Source organism: Mesitornis unicolor, unplaced genomic scaffold (genome assembly GCF_000695765.1).
Source record: "Mesitornis unicolor isolate BGI_N332 unplaced genomic scaffold, ASM69576v1 scaffold2552, whole genome shotgun sequence".
Classification (NCBI taxonomy): Eukaryota; Metazoa; Chordata; class Aves; order Mesitornithiformes; family Mesitornithidae; genus Mesitornis; species Mesitornis unicolor.
The window spans coordinates 20154-42979 of record NW_010168338.1 but is presented as its reverse complement, the minus strand read 5'-3'; the positions used below and the strand labels follow the sequence as shown (position 1 = coordinate 42979).

At 35.6% G+C, this 22826-nt stretch overlaps 1 protein-coding gene across 1 annotated transcript in view; it reads right to left on the bottom strand.

Annotated features, from left to right (window-relative positions):
* LRRC49 (leucine rich repeat containing 49) overlaps window positions 1-22826 on the bottom strand; it is a gene marked incomplete at its 5' end in the record, with an annotated part of 43531 nt that overhangs the window by 1233 nt on the left and 19472 nt on the right. Inside the window, 7 exon segments of the mRNA XM_010178968.1 lie at window positions 841-994; window positions 3035-3144; window positions 7116-7301; window positions 8528-8765; window positions 11572-11723; window positions 15347-15430; window positions 22616-22763. Of these exon segments, the coding sequence (XP_010177270.1) occupies window positions 841-994; window positions 3035-3144; window positions 7116-7301; window positions 8528-8765; window positions 11572-11723; window positions 15347-15430; window positions 22616-22763 (1072 nt within the window).

Here is a 22826-nt window from a genome sequence, read left to right as displayed (position 1 = left end):
TGATCTGAGATAAAAATCACAATGCAATAACTGAATTCAGCGCTTACTGAACTTGACTTAGTTTCTCACAGTAGAGGATTTATATTTCCACATATCAAAAAGCAAATAACAGGACAAACGTGGGGAGCAGGGGGCATACATGATGATTCCTCAGAAAAGTGCTTGTGGCTGAAAGAAGTGTGCTCTCCCTGGGAAGAATTTCCCTCTGCCCAAGCAAAAGAGTTAGCAAATGGGAAACAAACTAAAACAGGCATGACTGATGGACTTGTTTGAAACAAGCCAGCCTGTAATTTTTATTAATAATTAAACCTAATGCATTTCCTACATATTTATTTTCCTGTACCTTATTTAAAAGCTAAGAAGCAGCTCTTTATTACTACAGTCCGCACTATCTCAAATCTTGTCTGCAGGCACTCTTCGCAAATTCATTTTGGGATATACTTTCTGACTTACTAATTCCATTAAAAATCCGAACACATGCAGTATTTTTTTAAAAACAAAGAAAAATGTAAAAAAAAACCCCCTTGTGCTCACTTATTTTACTAATACAGACATATTTCATTATTAACGTAATGCTTCTAGATGAGAATATATTCCTGACATTTTGGCACTGTTTAGGAACCACTTCACTAAAGACAGAAACTGGTCATTATCCAGTATTCTAGCAAAGATCAGTTAGATGAGAAGTTCGATCATACATGTAAATATGGTAAGCAGTGATATTTTAAAACCACCATTCTCAATAGCACAACTAAAACTTGATATATAGATGAACTCCTTGAGTACTAGTAGTCTAAGGTTCTTTAAGAGGATGAAATAGCTTTTTTATTGCATACTCACCTCCAACTTTTCCAGAAGAAAGTCCTTTCTTGTGTAATTCAATGCTGCTCGAGCTGTGCTTTCCCTTCCGTTTCTTCTGTTCTCACTACTTTCCTCACTCCCAATCCCAGATTTCTTTCCCTTTCCCTCAAGCAGATAATGGAATTGCTTCCTCCTGTAAAAAGTAAGAGATTTAGTGATTTACTTATTGGATTTTTCTTATAAGTGCAGATGTTTCTAGCAATTGTGAGGTTTTTTTCTTTTGTCCCTCTGAACACATACTTTATGAGCTTTCAAGTCTATTGCATTCTCAAGCTATTAAAAATATATATGACTCTAGATATTTCTCTTGATTTGCTTCTATGCAATTGACTTTTTGACATATATCACATAGCATCTCCTAAGTAGGAAGTTTTGCAGGTTAAACTTCTATTAAGTAAATCTCTATAGAAGACTAAACCAAGGTTTTTTAAGCACCTTTTCTCTTACAGCATCAACTCTTACGTATCTGTTAACTGTTAATGGCCACTCACTATAAATACCCACAAAAAATAGCAGTCTTCATTGTGAAAGTCCATAAAGCTTCGCTAATACTACTGGTTTGGCAAAAAAGTAATTGTGTTCTTTTCTGGGTAAATGAAAGGCAAATTTTTCATGGGAAACACAGACTCTATTAAACAACATAGTGTCCATTTCATTCAATTATCTTTTCCCATCTCAGGCAAATTTTTCATGGGAAACACAGACTCTACTAAACAACATATTGTCCATTTCATTCAATTATCTTTCCCCATCTTTCAGGCAACTTCACAATTTGGAGCTCAAAAAAGTTCTTAACTTTTTCCAGCAAAAAACCAGTTCCAAGAATGATTTGATATCCTCATCAGTAGTGAGTATTTTACCATTCAAAGCATTTTGTAAAGAAGGAAACAAATGGTAGCCCGATGGTGCCAAGACTGGTGAATACTGTGGATGTGGTAACACACCCTATCCAAGCTGCCACAATTCTTGACGAGTGACCAAACCTGTGTGTGGTCTAGTGTTATAATGGTAAAACACAGCACCTTTATGATTCACCAATTCTGGATGCTTCTGGGTGATGGCATCATTTAATTTATCACGCTGATGACAGTACAGGTTCAAGTTAATGGTTTGGTTCCTTGGAAGCAATGCAAAATTTGCAATACCTTTGAAATCCCACCAGACTGACAGCATCACCTTCCTGCGGTGAACACCTGCTTATGAAGTGCTCCGAGCTGGTTTATCACACTTGCTCCATGATCTTGCATTTGTCATTGTTGCAGATGATCCATTTGTCATCAACTGTTATCATACATTTCAAAAACGGATCCTTTTCCTCACATTTCAAGAGAGGATCGCAGATGTCAACAAGCTTAGCGAGGTGAATCTCTTTGAACTCACGTGGTACCCGAGTATCAAGCTTCCTAACGTATCTAAGTTGTTTTAAACAATTTTCAACGCTCAATTTCCATATATTAATATTATCAGCACTCTTGTGTCATTAAACACATACCGGATTCAATCAATGTCTTTATTTTGTCATTACCAACTTCGACTGGCTTTCCTGTGCATGGTGCATCTTTAACATCAAAATATCCAGACCAAAATTTATCAAACCAGTTCTGACACTGCTCCAGTTTTAAGACATCTTCACCATCCACATCACAACTTGTGAGCTTGCACAGCGTTTTTTGCTTTTTGGCAGCATATCAAAATATGACAAAAGTGTTCCTTTTGATTTTTCATTGTGAAATCGAAGCCAAACAAATAATTGGTAACGAAATCATGCACTTTCTTTTTAATAAACAAGCTTGAACTGTCAGCTGTCAAGTTACACGATGAATTTGTCATTTAAAATGAAGTCAGCTACATTTAAAGACAACTCTCTCCATCTAATAAAAAACTCCTCAATTACTTTTTGGCCAAACCATTAGTACAGTTAAAGAACTAAACACGCAGTACATTTGTTTGCTTGTGTGTTTTAATCTTACTCAGCAGTGTTCATTCAACTTCTGTGAAAACCTCTGCCTACATGAGTCAGGAGACCTCTGCTTATTGCAGAGTTAACATCTCCTGTAAAATGTTACTTGTGACATTTTTATCTTTCTATCTACAAGGAATTTATCACAGTGGTGTGCAAAAGAGTGAAGCAGTATGTTCTGGACAAGTTCTAGTTCAGTTCACTGTATTTTACCTAGATTCTCCAAATAATGAAAGCATACGATAATGTGGCAGCTCAGAAGATGCTACATATGCCAGAATGCCAAAGAGCCTTTCTGCCATTATAATATCATTTTCAGTAACCTGTAAGGAAAGGGGGAGGAAGGGAAGAAAACGGAAAAAAGTTAAATTTCAAAACCAACACATTCATATTTCATTACTTATGTACATTAAGAATTAACTAAAATTTGTTATACAGAACACTGCGTACAGATCTGTTCCAGGTATATCTTCAAAATGTAGATTTGATTTTACTGGCACTTCAAACGTACTTTAAAAGAAACCAAATGAGGCACTGGTGCATGTTTTATTTCCTGTAATTCTATAAACTTAAATGTATACACATGCTACCTTGTGATTCATTATAATCTTCATGAAATGAGGAATTTCATAACGATTTTTAACACTGAGTATCTGAAAGCCAAACATACTAATTCTGCTCCATGCCACATGGACTAAACAGAAGGTCTACTGGAAAATCTGTGATTAAGTTACGCTGGAGAAGTTAAAAGATTATGGGAACCCACATGTGGAAAGATAAATCACAGTCTCTCTTATTTTGGCAGCATCATAGAGACCCCTTTATAGAAAGAGGCTTTAGAGGGGGAAAACAACAACAACAACCACCACCATCACCAAAACAAAAAACGGAAACAGAGTATTTCCTCTGCATTTTTCAACCCCTCAAAAATAAGTCTTCTCCATTTTACTTCCCTAAATATCATCCCTACTGTTGTGTCAACATTAAGTTACAGATGTCTCCAATTTTCAATGATTGAAGATTTTTCAGGATTAGTTTTACACATTTCAATTTTGCATAAAGAAGGCAGAAGGGATTTACTTTTCGTTGGTGCTTGTTACTAGTTTTTTGTTTGTCATGGCTCAGCCTCTGGAGACCATGGCCTGTGTTTCTCCTGCCCTGACAGCCAGACTATGAACTGACTTCAATTGCCAAGAGTTTGTTGGCACAGTTTCCAGACTCCTGGCTTTCCAGTGAGCGCAGACGAGATCTTTAGGATCATCTAAACCTGACCTGGATACCACAGGACAATGACACTCACTCAGTGGCTTCTTAACTTCCAGATTACATTTAATTTCCGTTTATCTTGTAACATATTTTTGAAAGCAAATCATTATTAAATAAACTTCAATACTCACAATATTTACTAAGTTCTTCCAGAAAATTTTTGTGTTTGGTATTATCCAAATGTGCAAGTAAACTGGAATTTTGATTCAAATTAATGTAATTTTATTTTATTCTTGCTTAATGTTTATAGACTACACAACCTACCCTTGCCTAAAGTATACTGCAACAACATAATGCAAGGAGAAATTCACTAGAGAACAACATAGGTCAGGAAATGAGAAATATAAAGTCAATTCCATTTCCACAGCATTCAGATTTGCTCATTGACTTAAAATTATGTAAATCTTAGTAACCTAAGAGCAGATGACCTCACTAAACGGTCTGCTAACAGAAGCAAGGTCTAGAACAAAGAACACAGAAGGCAGCTATGGAAACAAAGACCATTGCAGGCAGAAATGTCTGCTGGAGAAATAAGTGATTTAATTTATTTATTTATGTTAAGAGAAGCATAAGGACCAAGTCAACAGAGACAGCAATGCTGAATGCACCCTCTAATTCACAAACTCATGTTCTCTACCTCACTTCAGTACATTATTTGCTCCATTAATCACAAAAAGATTTACCAGTAATATCACACAAATGTAAGTCTATCATGCCTGCCTCTTGCCAAGTACAGCAAACAGGCACCAATTCAGTAAATGCCACGCATCTGTTATGTTGTATGCCGCACCACTTGGTGTAAAGCATTTTGTAACGTTCAGTAACTTCAAACCTTGAGATCTCTTAAATTAATCTGAGATCGCCATCACTGGGAAAAACTTCAAATAGTCCATCTCAGCGAATTTGCTTCTTCACAGTTAGTAAATGTAACAAAGGAACAAAATTATTGTTAGTGGGAAGACAAACGCTCAGCTTCTAGCCTGGAACATAACTGGAATGGAAGGGCAAGGTACACGAGAAAATAAAAGCTTCCTTACACAACTTAATTGTATTTTTTTAGGTTTAAATGTACAAGAGAAATGCAATTTAATTCAGTACTAATGTCTAGTTGGGGAGTAAAAACAATATATAACTCAGAGCTGGCAACACGGTCTTCACAAACATTGCACATAAGTGATGAACAAAACAGCAGCACGCACACATTTTCCTTTCAGTCATTTGAAACTATTATTTAGGGCTGAACTAAGGTCTGAGAGCACACTTCAGGGGTTTGTGTTCTTTACACCGGAATAGGATTTTCTATTACAGATTTTAAAACAAAGCACAATATATATCTGCAAAGCTGGATACCATGACTTCTGCTGTCGACTAATGAACAACAGCAGAGTTAATCCATTTCATCCGCTTGGCTATGATGCTCGTCAACTCATTAATGACACTAGGAAAGAATTTGTGTATGCACATCTTCACGTAGTGTCGTCTGGCTGAAAAAGCTTGCTGAGGACAAAAATGTTCTTCAGGCACAGGTATTTCAGACTTGATACACATCCTACCTACGTGTGCCGTGCTACACGTAAATCCACTTACTAAACTCATCCTCAAGCACTATTATAGTCAAAGTTTTCCTTCAAAGACTGAATTTGCTGACCTTGAGATCATAACAAAAAGTTTATTTAAATAGTTCTGGATTTTGGATTGTTTGTGTTTGCTTTTTGGTTTGTGTTTGTTTGTTTTATACTCTACTTTCACAAAGAGCAAACAGTTAAGATTTATCTTCTACTTTCTTTTCATCTGAATAACTAGCGTTTATTTTTAAACTATGATGCAGTATAAAAGAAAAACTTTAAACCCACATTCAATCTATTTTTTCCCTTTTAAAATCAACTTTGATGGGCATTTTTTTGCAAAGTACCAAATTCAAGATCATTTTAAAGCTCTTGTGGGATTACTGACTACCACTATTATTTTTTCAAGACACTGTGCTGTTGGAGTGAGTCACATTTGCTTTCATCCTTCATCTTCTCATTCTCTCTGCTAGCTAATTCAGGTAAGCTCTGTAACTCACTCCTGCTCTTCTGTGCAACTAAGACATTTCACAAAATTAAAACCAAGACTCGTGCTATGGCTGTATCACATAAAGTACTGAATCCAAAACATATGATTATGATATTGATGACCAAATTAATACACTAAAGCTACGTATTATTTTTGCTCTAACTTCTGTAACACCACTTAGAACTTATTTAGCATTTAAAACTGAACGCATGTTAAAACATTGGGTTGCACTGTAACTGTTCTTACTCCTTTTATGATCAAAGCCCTAGTATAAACCATTTTATATGCTTGAATAAAAATACTTTCAACTCATGTAAAGAGGAATACAAAGTACAAAGAATAGCAATATTAGTGTCTTAACTTTCTATTTATTTAAACTTAAAACACACACCCGACCAAAAAAAAGACACACACTAACAATCTTGTTAATAGCAAGCAAAAAAAAATAAAATCATTTCTTTCACAGACTTTTTCCTGCGATAGGGTTAGAGAAAAAAATGACTTGAGGTATATTTTGTTACACTGGAAAATTAAAATGATATATTGTAAACTACTAAGTATTCTGTCAACTTTATATTTTGTACAAGTATTCCATGTCAGTACCGTGATCATTTTAAATGTAATTTAGAAACACATAGAGAAATAATAACAAGAAGTCTTCCCTTCAGGTAAATCCCAGTGACTCAGGTATAGATTTGGGCTGTTATTTGCAATTGCAAACATCTGAGACAGTTCAACATTTCTATGGCAACTAGGAATCTTATTAACTTGGGGGACTGTAATACAGTGCAGTTGGACTTAACAAATGCACAGCACAAGAAAGGATATGGTGAAGTCTACTGAAAATTCTTTTCACCCAATACTGAAAGGGCACTGACAGGGCTCTGCTCATTTTCTTAGCAATTCATCTGCTTTTTAAAAAACAAAGCTAATTTATAATTCAGAGCAATAGTAAGAAGGAACACTGTCCTACCTTTACTCCATTTATCTTCTGTAGATTAAAATGGTTCAGTCTAAACAGAACATAGTACTTCCACAAAGTAAAGTTGACAACCGGATTTCCCTGAGGATCAACTGTCAACTGTTCAATCCGATGCATCTGGGCTAATGCATTGAACTGCTGCAGCGTCACAAGATTTGTCTCCTTAAACTTCAGGTGCTGAAAAACAAGTTAACGTGATGATTCCTATTCTGTGCCACTCAAACAATTTTCAAACTCAAGTAAACAGTCTTGAGCTCACTTTATTTGAGGTCTTTGTGGCAAAATGCATCAGTGTATCAACCAATTGGTTTATTAAATGTATTTAGAAGCATCAACATTATAAGCTGCTACGCAATTTATAGACCATTTAGAAACAGCACAAATAGTTCCTGTGTTACGAAAAGCAATGGTACTACTTGAGCAATGTTTATTTTAAGCCTGCAAGTAAAGCAGCTGCAACATCCTCACATAAAAATAAGTACAATATACGTTTTTAAATACTCTGCTTTTTAGGCCATAGCAGGCTGGCATTTAGTCATACTCTGCTGTTTCTTTGCAACATGCCCTACACTGGTACGCCTCTAAGCATGGTATAATTGGCCACATAGTAGCATTACTGAGGGAAGGGGAAGTAGAAAAATTGATGGTGAAGGTAAAAATTTAGCTAACCCCTACAAGTGTTTTCCCCGCACTGAGATGAGATACATTTGTGGGAAACTTAAGACAAAATTTGTCTTGCCTCAATCAAACCATGAAGCCTGTTACACTCAAAATCTTAAAAAGAAGCAGGGAGCTCAAGAGACATACCACCTGAGTAACAAGCTGTTGTCTGTAAAGTTATCCCTATTTTACTGTTTGCTTAAAAATGACTGATTTAAATGTCCAAGGGAAAAAAGGAAAAAAACCTACTAAAGTGACATCTCATTTATGTTGTTTTGCTTCATTAAGAACTGAGGAATTCCAAAAGCTGTGTTGCTTTAGCCAGCTACTGCCTTCAAATTTTACCTCTCTATTTTTATCCTATCAGCTTCTTAATCTTTGAACTCGCAACACAATTCAAGGTCTCCTGATACCATGGATCCATAACAATATTGCAGAACAATAATGAATTTACACATCAGTTTTGCAACTTAAAAATAACCAGCTAGGTCAAAGGAATTGAGAAATAATAATCAATCTGAAAAGAAAACACCATCCTGTGTGAGAACCTAAATTAAAGTCTTGATTTTTAAGAAGTATCAAGTTGAAGTTAGCTTTACAGGATAATAGCAAGCAAACAGGCAATTCACAAATGTATCTATTTATATGAAAGCACTCAAGGGTGACTACGCCAAATTAAGGTTCTATTGGAAAAATATACATTCCATAGCTGTTCACACAGCTGAAGTTCAGGGCATTCTTACCACAGAATTAGGAAATTTCATCTTCAGTTTTGTTAACACTTGAACAATTTCATCAAATTCTATGAACATAAAGGAGACTGTGACAATAATTCCAGCTGTTTGAACACTCCAGTTTCGATCCAGGCACTCCAGCGCTCCAGCACCATACAAGCAAAGTGTGTCTCCTTCCACTTCCACTAAGTGAGACTCGAGAACAGACAAGCCTTGTACTGCACTGCTCAATATGGTATCAAGAGACCTGTGGAGGAAATAGAAAGGCAGTGATATAAATCAATTATTTTGAGATAGTACCACTATTCTGTTCAACAATAGTCCTTTCATTTACCACAACCCAACTGTCAAATATGATTGCATTTTTCAGCATTCATTCATTTGCAGTACCCAAGCTGGTTCCAAAACATCAAGGCCTGGAAAATTCTCTTTTCATCAAGTAACATTGCAAATGTTGTACTACTTTGGCAGAAAGGCTCTGAGTGTTATTTGAGTTGGGCCAGAGTGGGAAGGGGGGAAATAAAGAAACTAAGAGATCACTCATATTTATCTGCCTAAAAATTTTAACTCAGAATGCTAACTTACTTCATGTTGCCTTAGATACCTAAAAACAACTTCAAAAGTCACCTTCACCTTCTCTGTGCTATATGAAAAGTGAAAGTTATGACATGAATAATCGCTTTAAGAACAGACAAAACCACCAATCCAGGATATTGCTATGCGCAGTACTGAACAGTTACTTTTATTCTCAAATAAGAGTATCACCCTTTCCTCAAACCCATACGTCACATTATCTGATCAGGATAACAGGAGTCATCATTCTGATTAGAGATGAGAATAATCTTATGGCTTATTAACCTTGTTTACTCCTTAATTAATAGGAATTAATCTTTTTGCATCTCTTCATGTCTTCCTTCCAATGTGATACATTCAGCTGATTAGACCCAAAGTGCACAGAGAATTCAAGATGAGCACAAATCACAGGTTTAGAAAGCTGCATGATGTTTACTGTTTTGTTCTTTACTACCTTCCTAGTATATTCCATGTATTTTGCTTTTTTGACAAGAAGTGATCACTCAACTGATATTTTCTTGACAAAAGTCAACCAGAACTCCAAGATTTCATTCTTGACTGGAATTGTCGAGAGACTATCACTTCATATATGAAGCTGTAACTCCTTATCTATGCTGAATTTCACCTGCCATTTTATGGCTTAATCACTCATTCCGAAAGTAACTTCTGAAATTTTTCACTATTATAAAACACAGAAGTAGATCAGCAACAATTATAACTTGGAGCAGGTTAAAGAGCAGTAAGGCTTCCAGGCAAAAAATGGCAGTTATATACAGCTACTTAATTCTAACACACAATCTGATTAAACCAATATATACCAGTGATAATATCACTATGACACTCATTTCTCTAACCAGCCATGAAAAAGAGAAAAATTCTAAACTTTAGTCTCCAATTCAGAAAACTAAAGGCATCGTAATTTGCATAAAATAGTAATACATGCAAATAAAGCACAGGGTTTAATTTGTTAACACCTCAGGAGGTTGAAATTTGATATTTCATTAAGGTAACCACTTTGATTTCAAGAACATGAAAACAGATTTTTTGCATTATTTTATTACTGTAGATTTGACCAAAGAATCCTAACATCTGTGGTCAGGAAACTACAAGGAACAAACCAGTTTTAGTTACTGTATCCCAGCATAAGTGGAGATAGCCATTAAGGTAACCACTTTGATTTCAAGAACATGAAAACAGATTTTTTGCATTATTTTATTACTGTAGATTCAACCAAAGAATCCTAATATTTGTGGTCAGGAAACTACAAGGAACAAACTGTATCCAGCATAAGCGGAGATAGCATTACACCAAGATCTTTCCTACAACTCCATGGAAGAAGTCTTAATATGTTATTTAAAAGCATGATTTCTCAAGCAATGAGAATCTGTTCATTAACAGGACAGTGACCAAGGTACCATAGTTACCTTGACTTGGTCACAGCGGATTATTACCAACACTGAACTAAACTGTTAAGAAACTAGGGAGGCAAGAAAGCAGTGGCTAAACATATATTGAGGGGAAAGCTTTGGAAGCACAAGAACAGAAAGAACTACAGCAATTTAAAAATGCTAAATTAAAAAAAAAGTTTCAAAAGATGCAGCACTTGACTGGAAGTAAAATCCAGGTCCAGCCAATACCAGACAAACTCAGAGAGGTTCTGGGTGTGAGAGGCAAAGACTCCCTACCTGTACCTGGACCTACCATCAACAGTTTCGATGTTGATCGGGAACAGCAGGAAGCTGTACTTGCTGTTGAATTTGTGCAGGCTATTTTTTCAGGCTTCTGCCTCAGCTAGCCAGGCTGAAAGTACACTAGTTTGGTTTTAGCCAATCCAAGGCACACATTATTTGTTAAGTTGTGCATTTGGTGTTTAAGCTATATAGAATACCAGACAGCCACAAAATGCATCCGAAAAATAATATATTTTAAACCAATAATACAAAAATTATCTTAGAAAAAAATATCTTAGGAATGAAACTGAGTCAAAGAACAGCTACTGTTAAAAATAACATGGATATGAAAGTGGTCAAATAAGAGATGCTGCTGTTCAAACTAAGAACACAAATTCAACATGGTGTTTATGAAACCTCTTGATACACAAAGAGGTTACAAGTGTTGGTAATGCCAATAGATCCTCAATTGGTTAATTTCAACTGAAGACAACAATCTAAGCCATCATAGAAATGAACAGCTTTAAGAAGACTCAAGAAGTCATATTTAGCATTTCTTGCAAACACAGTCCTCCCTTATTTAGCAAAAATCACACAACAATTTAGCTTGCACTTCTTTAGTCAATGAATTGCATTTAACATCTATTACTTATCACTAATGGCCGACAGGTTTAACCACAAAGCAAAACATCTTTTCAGGGTTGATTTGGATATATTACTTTTGATAATGAAATACAGTGAGATCTCAGAGGTGAGAAGTAGTAACCTGGAAAATAAGACATGATCAAGAAGTATTTCCCAATAAAATACCTGCTTTCTTCAGTAAATACATACGCAGCACTGCCATTGATCTGACAGGGCTCATTATCTTTATCTTGATCTAAAGAAGCCACCAGAGCTATTTGATTCTGCTGTATCTCCCACTGACGAGCAATATTACAAATTGTTAACCGCTTCTTTTCCTAAAAAAAAAGGATATAAAAGTCACAGAAAGTTATGACAGTGCAGTATAAACACACGTGTTTGTTCTAAAAGAAATAAGCTGCTTAATCAAAACATTTTAGATGTTTTAAATTGAAGAAACAACAGTACTGGTTGGTGGTTATGCATTAAAATCAATGCATCACTCTCATGCTATCTTGCATGACTCCTGGAGCCACTTGTAATAGTCCTCCCACAAAACAGGGCAGACTGCTAGTAATTTCTACCACGCTGCTACAGCAGCCTTAGTACTTAGAGCAGTTGCATAACTGGAGCTTAAGTTTTAGCAAGTAATTGCAACACACTCTGGCATGGGGTGGAGGGAGAGTTATCTTATGAAAAAAGGAAAAAGTGAATTTTATAAAAACAGAAAATGAAATTACCTTTGTGACAGACAAGGACTACAACAGATCTAAGTTCAAATCCTTTACAGTAGTTTAAGTAGTTTTTTATATTCTAAACAATTGGTCAATGAACCAATTTTTCAAAAGTACTTGCACTTGTAGAAGAATCCTGTCCATTACCTATGATTCTATACATTCTAACTATTCTATTGTATGATTTAGATATATGATTTAATATATCCAATTTAGCCTACTTTGAAAGGTTAAAGAACAAGGTGCTTTGTTAGAGCTAACTGACTGGCAGCTGAACTCTCACCAGATTCATACTGCACAACATAAATTATAAGTTAGGTATTTATATGAGTACCTGCAAATCCCTCACGCTACAGTTGTTAAACACCATGATCTGTTTCAATGACTGATGATGCAGAGATAGATATCCTAGACTTTAAAAGCTGACAGATAATTATCTATAACTGACACAAAGTACATGGAAACTGCTTTAAAAGTGTTCTTTTGATTTTGTTTTCCGTTTTGAAGAGCTCAAAATTATTTCTCATGCAGATTGGCCAAAAAGTTGTGATGTTATCTAGTTAGAGAACACTAAGCACTCAACATTTCACACTTCAGTGACAACTGGGCTCCATGTCACAGAAAGGACAGGAAGCGGAAATAGGCAGCGTTTTCTTCCAATCACGTTTAGAAAATTGAACTGGAGAGTGAGGGTCTCCACATAACCTCATCTTCCATCCAGCTCCATTAGCCCTCAGTTGAAGGCTGGGGGATTCTTACAGAGCTTAGAAGAATTCACTTTACAAACAGCAAATCTTAGAATTGTGAAGATTCTCCTAGCAAGAATATTTACTGGAACAAGAAATAGTTAAGTTCAGCTTCTGTTGGAAAGAAATTCTGTTCTCTGTACATTTTGAGGTACAACTCAAACATTCCTAAAGGAGTGGCTGTTAAATAATCTGGAAAAAGAGAGATGAAGGAACTCCACCGTTAGTGTAGACAAGTATCAGCAAGGGGAAAAGAGATGACATTGCTGAAACTAACTTTTTTGATGTAGTGAATACAGGAAAACAGGAATTGTTTGCTACTGAATGAGTGTTTATAATTTCATTTACACCGCATATAGTTGGAGGAAAATGATAATAAAAATTACAGAATATGATTCACAAAATATTTTCTTTAGATTTAACTACAAAGAAAAATCCTATAATTTCTGCAACTTTTTTCCACTGGACATCGTATCTATGATCACATTTGTTCCTTTGAATTCAAATGTATCGAACAGCAAAAGAGACACCAGAATCATAACACATAAGAACATATTTACAAAGAGAAGATATACAAAAACCACCAAATCATGCAATCAGTATTTGGCTCTCACGCCACTTAGCATTTGAAGATTAAGATACTCTGATTAAATTACAAAATCCACATTTTAATGTTGAAATATGAGTAACAATGATATTAATTTTTTTTTCTTCTAAGGGAAGTTTCCACTAGCAAAACACACTGAGAAGTCTAGGTCATCAGACAAACAATCCCTCTGCTACAAACATTACATCAATGGTTAAGCATATGAACTACAAATAAACACTGTCAATAACCACCTACTTTTTTTCCAGACCACAGGCACAGTTAGCTTTTCAACAGCGTAAAATAACACTATCCCTGAATGTTATTTACCAATTTCCTATTTCTTTATGTTACTAAGAGTCAGCACTGAAACTTCAAATTTGAAAAGACTTGAAATCACAGAACGGTAGAGGTTAGAAAGGACCTCTGAATATCATCTAGTCCAACCTCCTTACTAGAGCAGGATCACCTAAAAAAGATCACATAGGAACACATCCAAGTGGGCTCTGAATGTCTCCAGAGAAGGAGACTCCACAACTTCTCTGGGCAGCCTGGTCCAGTGCTCTGTCACTCTCACAGTGAAAAAGTCTTTCCTTATATTTAAGTTGAACCTCCTGTGTTCCAGTTGATGACCACTGCCTCTTATGCTGTCACTGGGCACAGCCACGAAGAGTCTGGTCCCATCCTCCTGACACCCACCCTTCAGATATTTATAACCACTAATGAGATCGCCTCTCAGTCTCCGCTTCTCCAAGCTAAACAGACCCAATTCTCAGCCTTTCCTTGTATGGCAGATGCTCCAGTCCCCTAATCATCTTAGTGGCCCTACAATGACACATATCAGTATCTAACAGAAAAAGAAAAAAAAGCAAACAAAAGAAAAAACCTAGCCCACAACATTGCTTAAAGAAAAGACTACTGTATTTAACACTTCTTTATTATATTGGTTTACACATTCTTAGGCAGTAGACATGGATTATTTTTTATTTCTTATTCATGTATTCAGGTTCTTGGGGTTTTTTAATATACTTAAAGTGACTTTCAATATACAGTTACCATTCTGTTTGCATCTTTATTTTTCCAGAGTTATATACACTTGCTACACTTAATTTCCTTCATGAAATAAGATTTCACCAAGTCAACTTAACAGTACTGATACATGAACATCTTTTGTTTGTCTGCCAAACTGAAGGAGCTTTTTTGTATAACCACTTTTTGAGAAATGGTGATATTCACATAACAAATGGGATGCAGATACTCTCAGAGCCTAGAACGCTGGTGTCTTGCTAGCAGCACAGGTCATTTAGTCACCAGCCATGGAAGAGTATTCTGGAGTGCACCTCAGCCTCCCCTGTTGGAGCTATTCTATATAAGCATTAACCAGGCCAGGTAGTCTGGTAGATGAGCATTCTTCTGAAAAAGACTACAGCTGGAGTCCAGCTGCTGCTCTGATGACTGCTTAACTTTTTCTACAGAAAAAGGAACAACTTCAATGGGAAAGAAAGAAGGGAAAACTACTTCAGGATATCCTCCATGGCAGCAGTTAGAGCACTCACCTGAAATGGGGGAGACAAAGTTCAAGGCATTTGAAATCACTGAAAAGTCCTTTATCTTAGTCTGCATTTACTTTATCTCTGGATTTATGAAAATCAAGTTTGCCATCTTTCTACACATAGCACGCATGTATTCAAATGGGGGATTTTTTGCTAAGTATAACTTGAATAGTTGGCTAAAGAGAGTTTCAGTTCTGGAATGCACTGTTTAAGCTGTAAAAAAAATAGTTTAAAGAGATAGAGGCATATTGGGAAATGTTAGAACCACAGCAAAAAACATTAGGATATAGATTATTGCTGTCAACTGGTCTACAGTGGGTTTAGAACAGCTACAGAAAATACCTTAAGCAAGTTCTGTTTATGGCTTTCACGCTTCCTTTCTTCCTCTTTCCTTGCTGCAATAGATGCCATACGTCTTTCTTCTTCCTGGATTAAAAAAAGAAAAGCAATTTCATAAAGTAAGAAATTAATAAAATTTTGAAAATGATTACTGGTAAATTATGAATATATTTTTGTTTGTATTTTAAATGCAATTTTTAAAAAAAAATAAATTTTAGGATATGTAACTTCTTAATGTTTCTAAATATTATTTAAAACAATAAAATTAGTAATAAGTAAATAAAAATAATTGATATCTACTCAGATGTAAATACTGAAGATAAGTCTTTGAAAAAGTGTAAGTCATACGGTATGACAGTGAAAAGTACTGTTAAATAAAATTATATGCATTATAAAATATAATAGTGCATTATATCTTTGTAGTAGCTTCTGTAATTAGTATGATTTTTTTTAAAAGAACATAGAGTGAATGAGCTGAATTCTATTTATGGTTGAGTCATAATCGAAGATTTGTTTTCAGCATTAGAACTGTCTTTCCACAGGCTTACTTTTCTCAATCAGCAACACAACTTGAGAAGAAAACAGCATTTTCAAAGTTAACCACAGTACATTAATGTTACTTCTCATCAGCATTATTACCTATTGAAGAAGAAGTTTCAAGAAGAAAGTCACTGATTCCTAAATAATGAAGGTCATGTAAGTGAAGATGCTTAATTTTCCTGGTACAGCAATTTAATACTGCAGTACACCCATATTAGGTTGGATACTCCCTGTTTACAGAAGTTTAAACGCTTCCACAGCACTGTATTTTTAGAATGTATATTTTCCAAGTAACAAAAGAAATGTTCACTATGAAGCAAGAAGAGCAGAGTCCTTCCAACACAAATATTTGGGAAGTATACTTAAAACTTATTTTGATTTACTTCACAAGCCATTTGAGTGTTTCTATTAAAGTATCTTCCCAGAACATGCAGAAAGAGTTTTGATTTCCCTCTAAACAGAAAGCTCCTCTGCTAACCTTTTCACAGTCACTTTCCAGAAAGTTATGTGTAAACAAAGTCAGCAAGCAAAAGTGAACAGAAAACATCATTAACCATGAAGACATATCGATATATCAAAATTTCTATGCAAATAAAACGTGTTATGTTTAGAGCATTGTAAGAACTTCTACGCATATCTGTAGATGCTTACTGGAAGATAAGATAAAATAGAACAGGATCTTCACATTTAACATCACTATTACATTTTCAGAGAAAATTTCCAAAGCATAAGAAGTTAGATTCGCATAGCAAACTTATCTTTCTACAGGCCCCCGAAACCCACTGAGATACCATGGATTTGGACATCAACCTGAACAATGACTAAACAACAAACTTCCACATTGTTCCTCCATAACTTGAACCTAACATGCATACATTAAACAAGATTAATATTTTATTAATATTAATATTTTAAGGCTTTGGATAGACTAAGCCTTCTCCAACCCAACTCTATGCAAGAACTTTCCTGGAACGCTAATCCAGCACTTTCCAGCCTAACATTTTTTTTCTTATTTCACTCTGAAAGCAACCTCTGGCTTTCTGAGGGTGAAGTTTTATTGGCAGTCTCCTCTGCTACTGAGCTTTTCAATTCTTCCTAAACAGGGTATTACCAAAAGGCTGGTGTCATAGAATTACAGAATAATTCTGGTTAGAAGGGAACTCAGGAGGTCACTAGTCCACATTAAAGGAGGATCAACAATGAACAAAGCCAGACAGATACCAAAGGCCTTCGAGAACCCAATACAACAAAACACCACACAATGAAACTCAATAACCGAAAGGGAGGGTTCGGAGTAAGGCTATGAAAATCACAAAATAAACCCCATACAGGTGTATACCACAAACATGAATGTATAATTATTAATGCAGAATAAAAATGTACTGTTCCTCAATACATTATTCATAGTATTAAGAACTAAAAACATGATTCTCGTGACAGCCATTTATCCCAGTAAAAAAATATAAACACTAGAGAACGACATTAGTAATCTCTTTCTGCAAGTGAGTTAGTTAGAGTTCTTGTGGGTTTTCCTAATTTTCTAAATAAGTCTCTTCATCTGACCTTGCATTTGTGCTTTTTAACTTGGCTTTCCAAAGAAACAATCTCTTTACAATTTCAGTGTCTTAATCTTCTCTAATGACTTTTCAACACATTAAATAACTTAAAGTATGTTTAAAAGACTCAGAAGGGTTCTTTATGTTCCCCAGAAGTTTGATTGTATAAAGTTGGTACGTAGAAAGAAGAGAAATGTAAACTAGTTTTCCCACCAAGGGAGAAGAAGCAGAAATTATCCATTCCATTTGGCAGAAAACAGCTGGCCAGTCACCACAGACTCAGATCTAAACTAACTGAGCTATTAGTGTGTTACACACCGGGGAAGCGAGAATTAGAGAACAAAATGGCACTGATCTGTAGGAAGTTAGCCCTTATTAATTTTATTCCCTTCAAAACAACTTAAAAGTTGGTTGTTGGTTTTTTTTCATTTGTGGGGTTTTTGTGGTTTTGTTTTGTTGTGGGGGGGAAAGAGGGAGCATTTTAAGCTTTAAGGAAAAAATACACAGTTCCCTAATTGCTTTCTGTCAGCTTTCACAAATATTTCTTCTTAGTCCACCTTCCATCTCAAAGCCTTCCCTTAATCCAGTCCAAATGCATACGTTATGACACTGTCTTCCATACACGAGGGGCTACTGCCCTCAGTCAACTTAGTCCAGTATACGAAAAATAAAACAAACATAAAACAAACTAATGCAAATTATGTTCTAACTAGAGTCTTATTAACTAAGACTTCTTTCTTGATCGAGAGTTTATGCTAATTACAGGCACCTTAAAAATACTAATTCTTCAGTAAAAAGAAATTAGCTCAGCTAAATATATCCCAGTTTTACTCAGTATTCATAAAGGCAGAATGATAGAGAACATCTGAACAAGTATCAAGGGCCAAATCTACTTTTTATGGAAATCAAATCTGCATACATTTCTTGACAGATCTTAGAAAAACACATGCACTCGATCTTGAAGAACACAGTATCCTCACCAAAACCTACAACACTCCCTCAAAAGGTCCCTGCTTACTGCAGGGAGGTTGGACCAGATGATGTTTAAAAGGTCCCTTGCAACCCAATACATTCTATGATTCTATGAAAACCTACTAAGTTAAAAACCAAAGCTCTTAGCCTTGCCACAATACATTTTTTTTTATTACCCCTTCTCTTTTAGCTCCAGCTCTTTCAAAATTATTTTCATCTCCCTTTTTCTTTGTTACCCCTCATTACTCTGCTGCTATTGTCCATAAACTTTGTTTCGTCTTTAAACCAAACCATGATGGACAAAGGGGAAAGCGTTTCCAGTAGGTCAAAGTGCCAGATCGCTACAAAAGGACTTGAATGTCCTCTTGTATACCGAAATCTCCTCCATTTATTATGACTACGAGATCTGTCCATTTATGACTACGAGATGTGTCTCCATTTTTTACTTTTAGTATTAATTTAGTATATTTTTGCAAGACAGAATTTAAGAGAGAGAACTATGATCCACAAGAGTGATTCTAGAAGTAGAAGTAGAAGTTCCTGAAGTATCTTAACAGTAAGTGGAAAGAAAAAAATTGGGACCCTTTCTAAAAAGAAAAAAAAAAAGCAAAACACAAAAAACCACCAACCAATCAACCACAAAAAAACCCAAACCAGAACACTACCCTGGGGATGGATTCATTCTGTTCTGGGTAAAGCAGGAGAACCTATTGCCTGCATAGCAGAGAAATGTCTAAGCAAATAATCAAAACCAACCACAGCTCTCTTACATTAAGTATCCAAAACCTATAAACCCTCAATGAAAAGCAGCAAAGTTTCACTGTTAAAAAGATGCAGCTTGCCTTTCAATTTGGGAACAACAGCACCTTTCAAAAATGTATATACACACACTATAAACTATACATGCACACAGATATAAATACCTATTACTCAGCAACTTCAGTTGAGAAAGTGTATTTAAAGTGACAGATCACAAGTGCTTCTGGTTAAATAATTTCTCAGTAAGGAATGTATACATATTTCACGAGTAATTTAGTGTTTTATTACATGTCTGCAGATATATCTGCTTACTGTTACGAAAGACTGGAGAAAAAAGATAAGCCACAGTTAAACTGTAAGCGTCACTATAGGTCCACTTTTCAAAATTTCAAACTACAAGAGGTATTCAAAATGCTTCAATGCTTAGAAAAACAACCACGACAGTATGCAAACCAAATAACGCAAATGACTACACATGCAGCCTGAGCCTGCTTTGACGGTAATGCGCTTCAATTTCACATAAGCCTAGTTCACTGATGCATAAATCAAGTCACATTACCTCACAACTAAGTTTGACTAAGGGTGTCAGAGAGTTACTGATGGTTAACACAGGTAAGACAGTTATCTGTCCAGCCACTGTAATTCGGCCACCTCCGTCTTCTTTAAGGCTCTAGATTGATCTCTCCTACCTCACAACTAAGTTTGACTAAGGGTGTCAAGAGAGTTACTGATGGTTAACACAGGTAATAGAGTTATCTGTCCAGCCGCTGTAATTCGGCCACCTCCCTCTTCTTTAAGGCTCTAGATTGATCTCTTAAAGCTTCAAAAAGCAAAAATATTTCCACTGAGTTGATGTTTTAGATACACAATACGAAGTGGCTGGGCTTTTCAGCCGAAAATCGCCTTCTAGTGTGGACAATGAGTAAGTGTTTACAGTCTTAGAGTAAAAATCGTTACAAACCACCACCAGGTCCATGCCTCAGTGGTTTAAGAGCTTAAATCTTACATTCAAAAGTGGCTTAGGAAAGAGAGAGCCTAGTAAAACACCAACTTCCTCATGAGACAAGGTTTAAAAGACGTCATATTATGATGCAATTCCTTGAATAAAGGCAAATCTGCCCTGACTTAAGAAATAGTAGAACAATTAAAGACAAAAGAAGTTTCATTCCAAGTGCAGAGTATTTCATTTTCATGGCAGCTTCATGTTTCTGAGTAGTTCCCTAAGGCAGAGGCAGTTACCACCAGACTTTTGCTCCAAGACTCCTTTTCTCCAGAGAATCCTACAGAAAAGGCCTGGCACAAAAGAGCACATCTTCTTGAAAACCAAGACAAATAAAGCTTCATAGTCTCTCAGAGACTTTTGAAAATATCCTTCAGATTTTTTTCTATTCTTTCTTTAAATAATTTTCTTGTCCCAGTAACGCCAGCAAGTAAGAGATAAGTTAAAAGCAAAAGTAACAATTGTGTAAAACTGAGTTCTTGAGCAGAAGAGATTCTGAACTGGTTAGTGAAAAATTCCTGGTCAGAAAGAACTAACATCCCAGACCAACTCTCAGTTCTTCACATGACAAAGCAATGTCTAAGTTCAAAATGGTCTGGACACTATTCAGACTAATGAAGAAAAGATCCTACAAATGTAATTTAGAGTTTTAATCTACTAATCCAAGTGAGAAAAAGCACATAAACAATACTGTACTTCCATTTCCCCACCAAGTTACATTTACCCTTACAGTCAGTGGCAATAGCATGTTGCATTACTAGGCAGAATAGCTAGATTTGGCACTGTCAACTCTCTAATTTTATCACAAGTCTCATTATACTTGTTATTTAAAAAAGAAAAATAAAATCAGAATTTAAGTCATATGATTATCTGGGTAACGGGTTTTATTAGAGAAAACATACAGTAGCCTCTACATGGAGAAAATGTCAAAAAAGTTCTTAAGGCTCAGAAGCTGGAAGGCAAATAAAAAGAATGCAAAATTCTTTTTACAAGTAGATTTATGAGCAGCACAACTGGTAAAGCCTGGCTTTCTATGGCTTTTTTGTCTTGTGGTCAACTCTCTAATGTTTAACAAGGTGTGAACCCAGATTAAGCTTTTCCCATGCTGTGTTTTTAACAGCTTTTTCCCAATACAGATCCCATAGAGTCTAAAAAGGAGTTTGAGCTCTTTCTGCAGTTTCTCCCATCCCTGACAGTTCTACCATAATCCACCTCCTCTTGAGGAGGGCCTAGAGCAGGGGGAGGGAGAGACATTTTCTTTATGTCACTCAAGTTTCTGAAATAATACTGAAAAAGTGATCTTTTAAAAAGCAAAGCAATTAGGGAGTATTTCATTAAGTCAGCGTAAATTCAGAAAAGAAAAAACCCAATGCACAGAATACCTGTAAACAGACAAGTATTTGGTATTTTGCTGGTAGTAAAATCCATGTCCCAGAGCACTTAATTTTTAATTTTAAATGTTTTCCACGTACATGTAACATTTTACATCATAACTGGCTCTATTTTATACTCACAGTACATTTGCTGTAGGACAACAGGATAGAAGGTAAAACAACAGGTGCAATTTATAACGCAGTACAGCCCTTATAAAGAAAACGAGCATTTTAAATAAGGTGCACATGTTAGCACCTAGTCAAAAAAGATAACACTGCAACACTGTGGCTTACAGAGCATATTAAATGTGTTATCTTCCTGTTGGATGGATTTCTCTTGTAAGAAGGTCATGCTTACACAGTAGAATTAGCATGACTATTCCTATATAAAGCAGTTGACGAAATGGTAAGGCCTCCAGTGATTGCCCTTCATCCTCTATCTTCGAGTGTATTTTCAGTAAGTCTGTAGGAGACTTAGTTGTCTGCAAGTCCTCTCTTCCTTACCAAGGTTACTTGAACTTGAGCAGCAAAACCAGAAGTTAATTGGGAGAGTAGGTTAGGTAAGGAAGGGAGAGATAGACACACACACAAACTGTGTAATCACCAGGTTTCCTTATAAAAGGCAGACTGAAAAAAGAACAAGATTTTTAAAGTAAAAAGATACCTATAACACAAATATGAGGGTAAAAAGACTATTCTTTTGGAAGACATATGGTGCTCCTTTTCAACTACACAGCAAACCAGTAAAGACTGATGAGAAAGTTCTAACAGAAAGCTTTGCTGATTCTCTCGTATCACATGGCAATTAATTGCATGGTATTTACTAACAAAGAGTTTAAGAATTTGAAAATAAACTTGTTAAAATGAAGTAAAAAAAGCACACGTTTACATAATACTGAATGAAGAAAAAAGGTTAAAGTTGTAAATATTTTAATGTCTATACACCATTCAATCCCATACTAAATTAAAAAATGAAGTGGTACTTTTAATATACATACATACAGAGCAGACCCTACTTTTTATTTCTCTATTTAAGTATCTAGGAAGTTTGACAAAAACAGAAATTTCTTACTGTGATTCTCTTCATGTCTAGCTGTCGGAGCTGCATCATATGATGGAGAACAGTGTGTTTGTACCATGTCTCCTGAGCTATTGGATTGCCATCAAGGGTGATATCTGACAAAGATGAGGAATCAGCAAGGCACAGAATATCCTCAAAACTGTAACCAGAAAAATGTAAAGTTTTTATGCCAGAGAGAAGGAATAATTTTGAGACAGAAGAT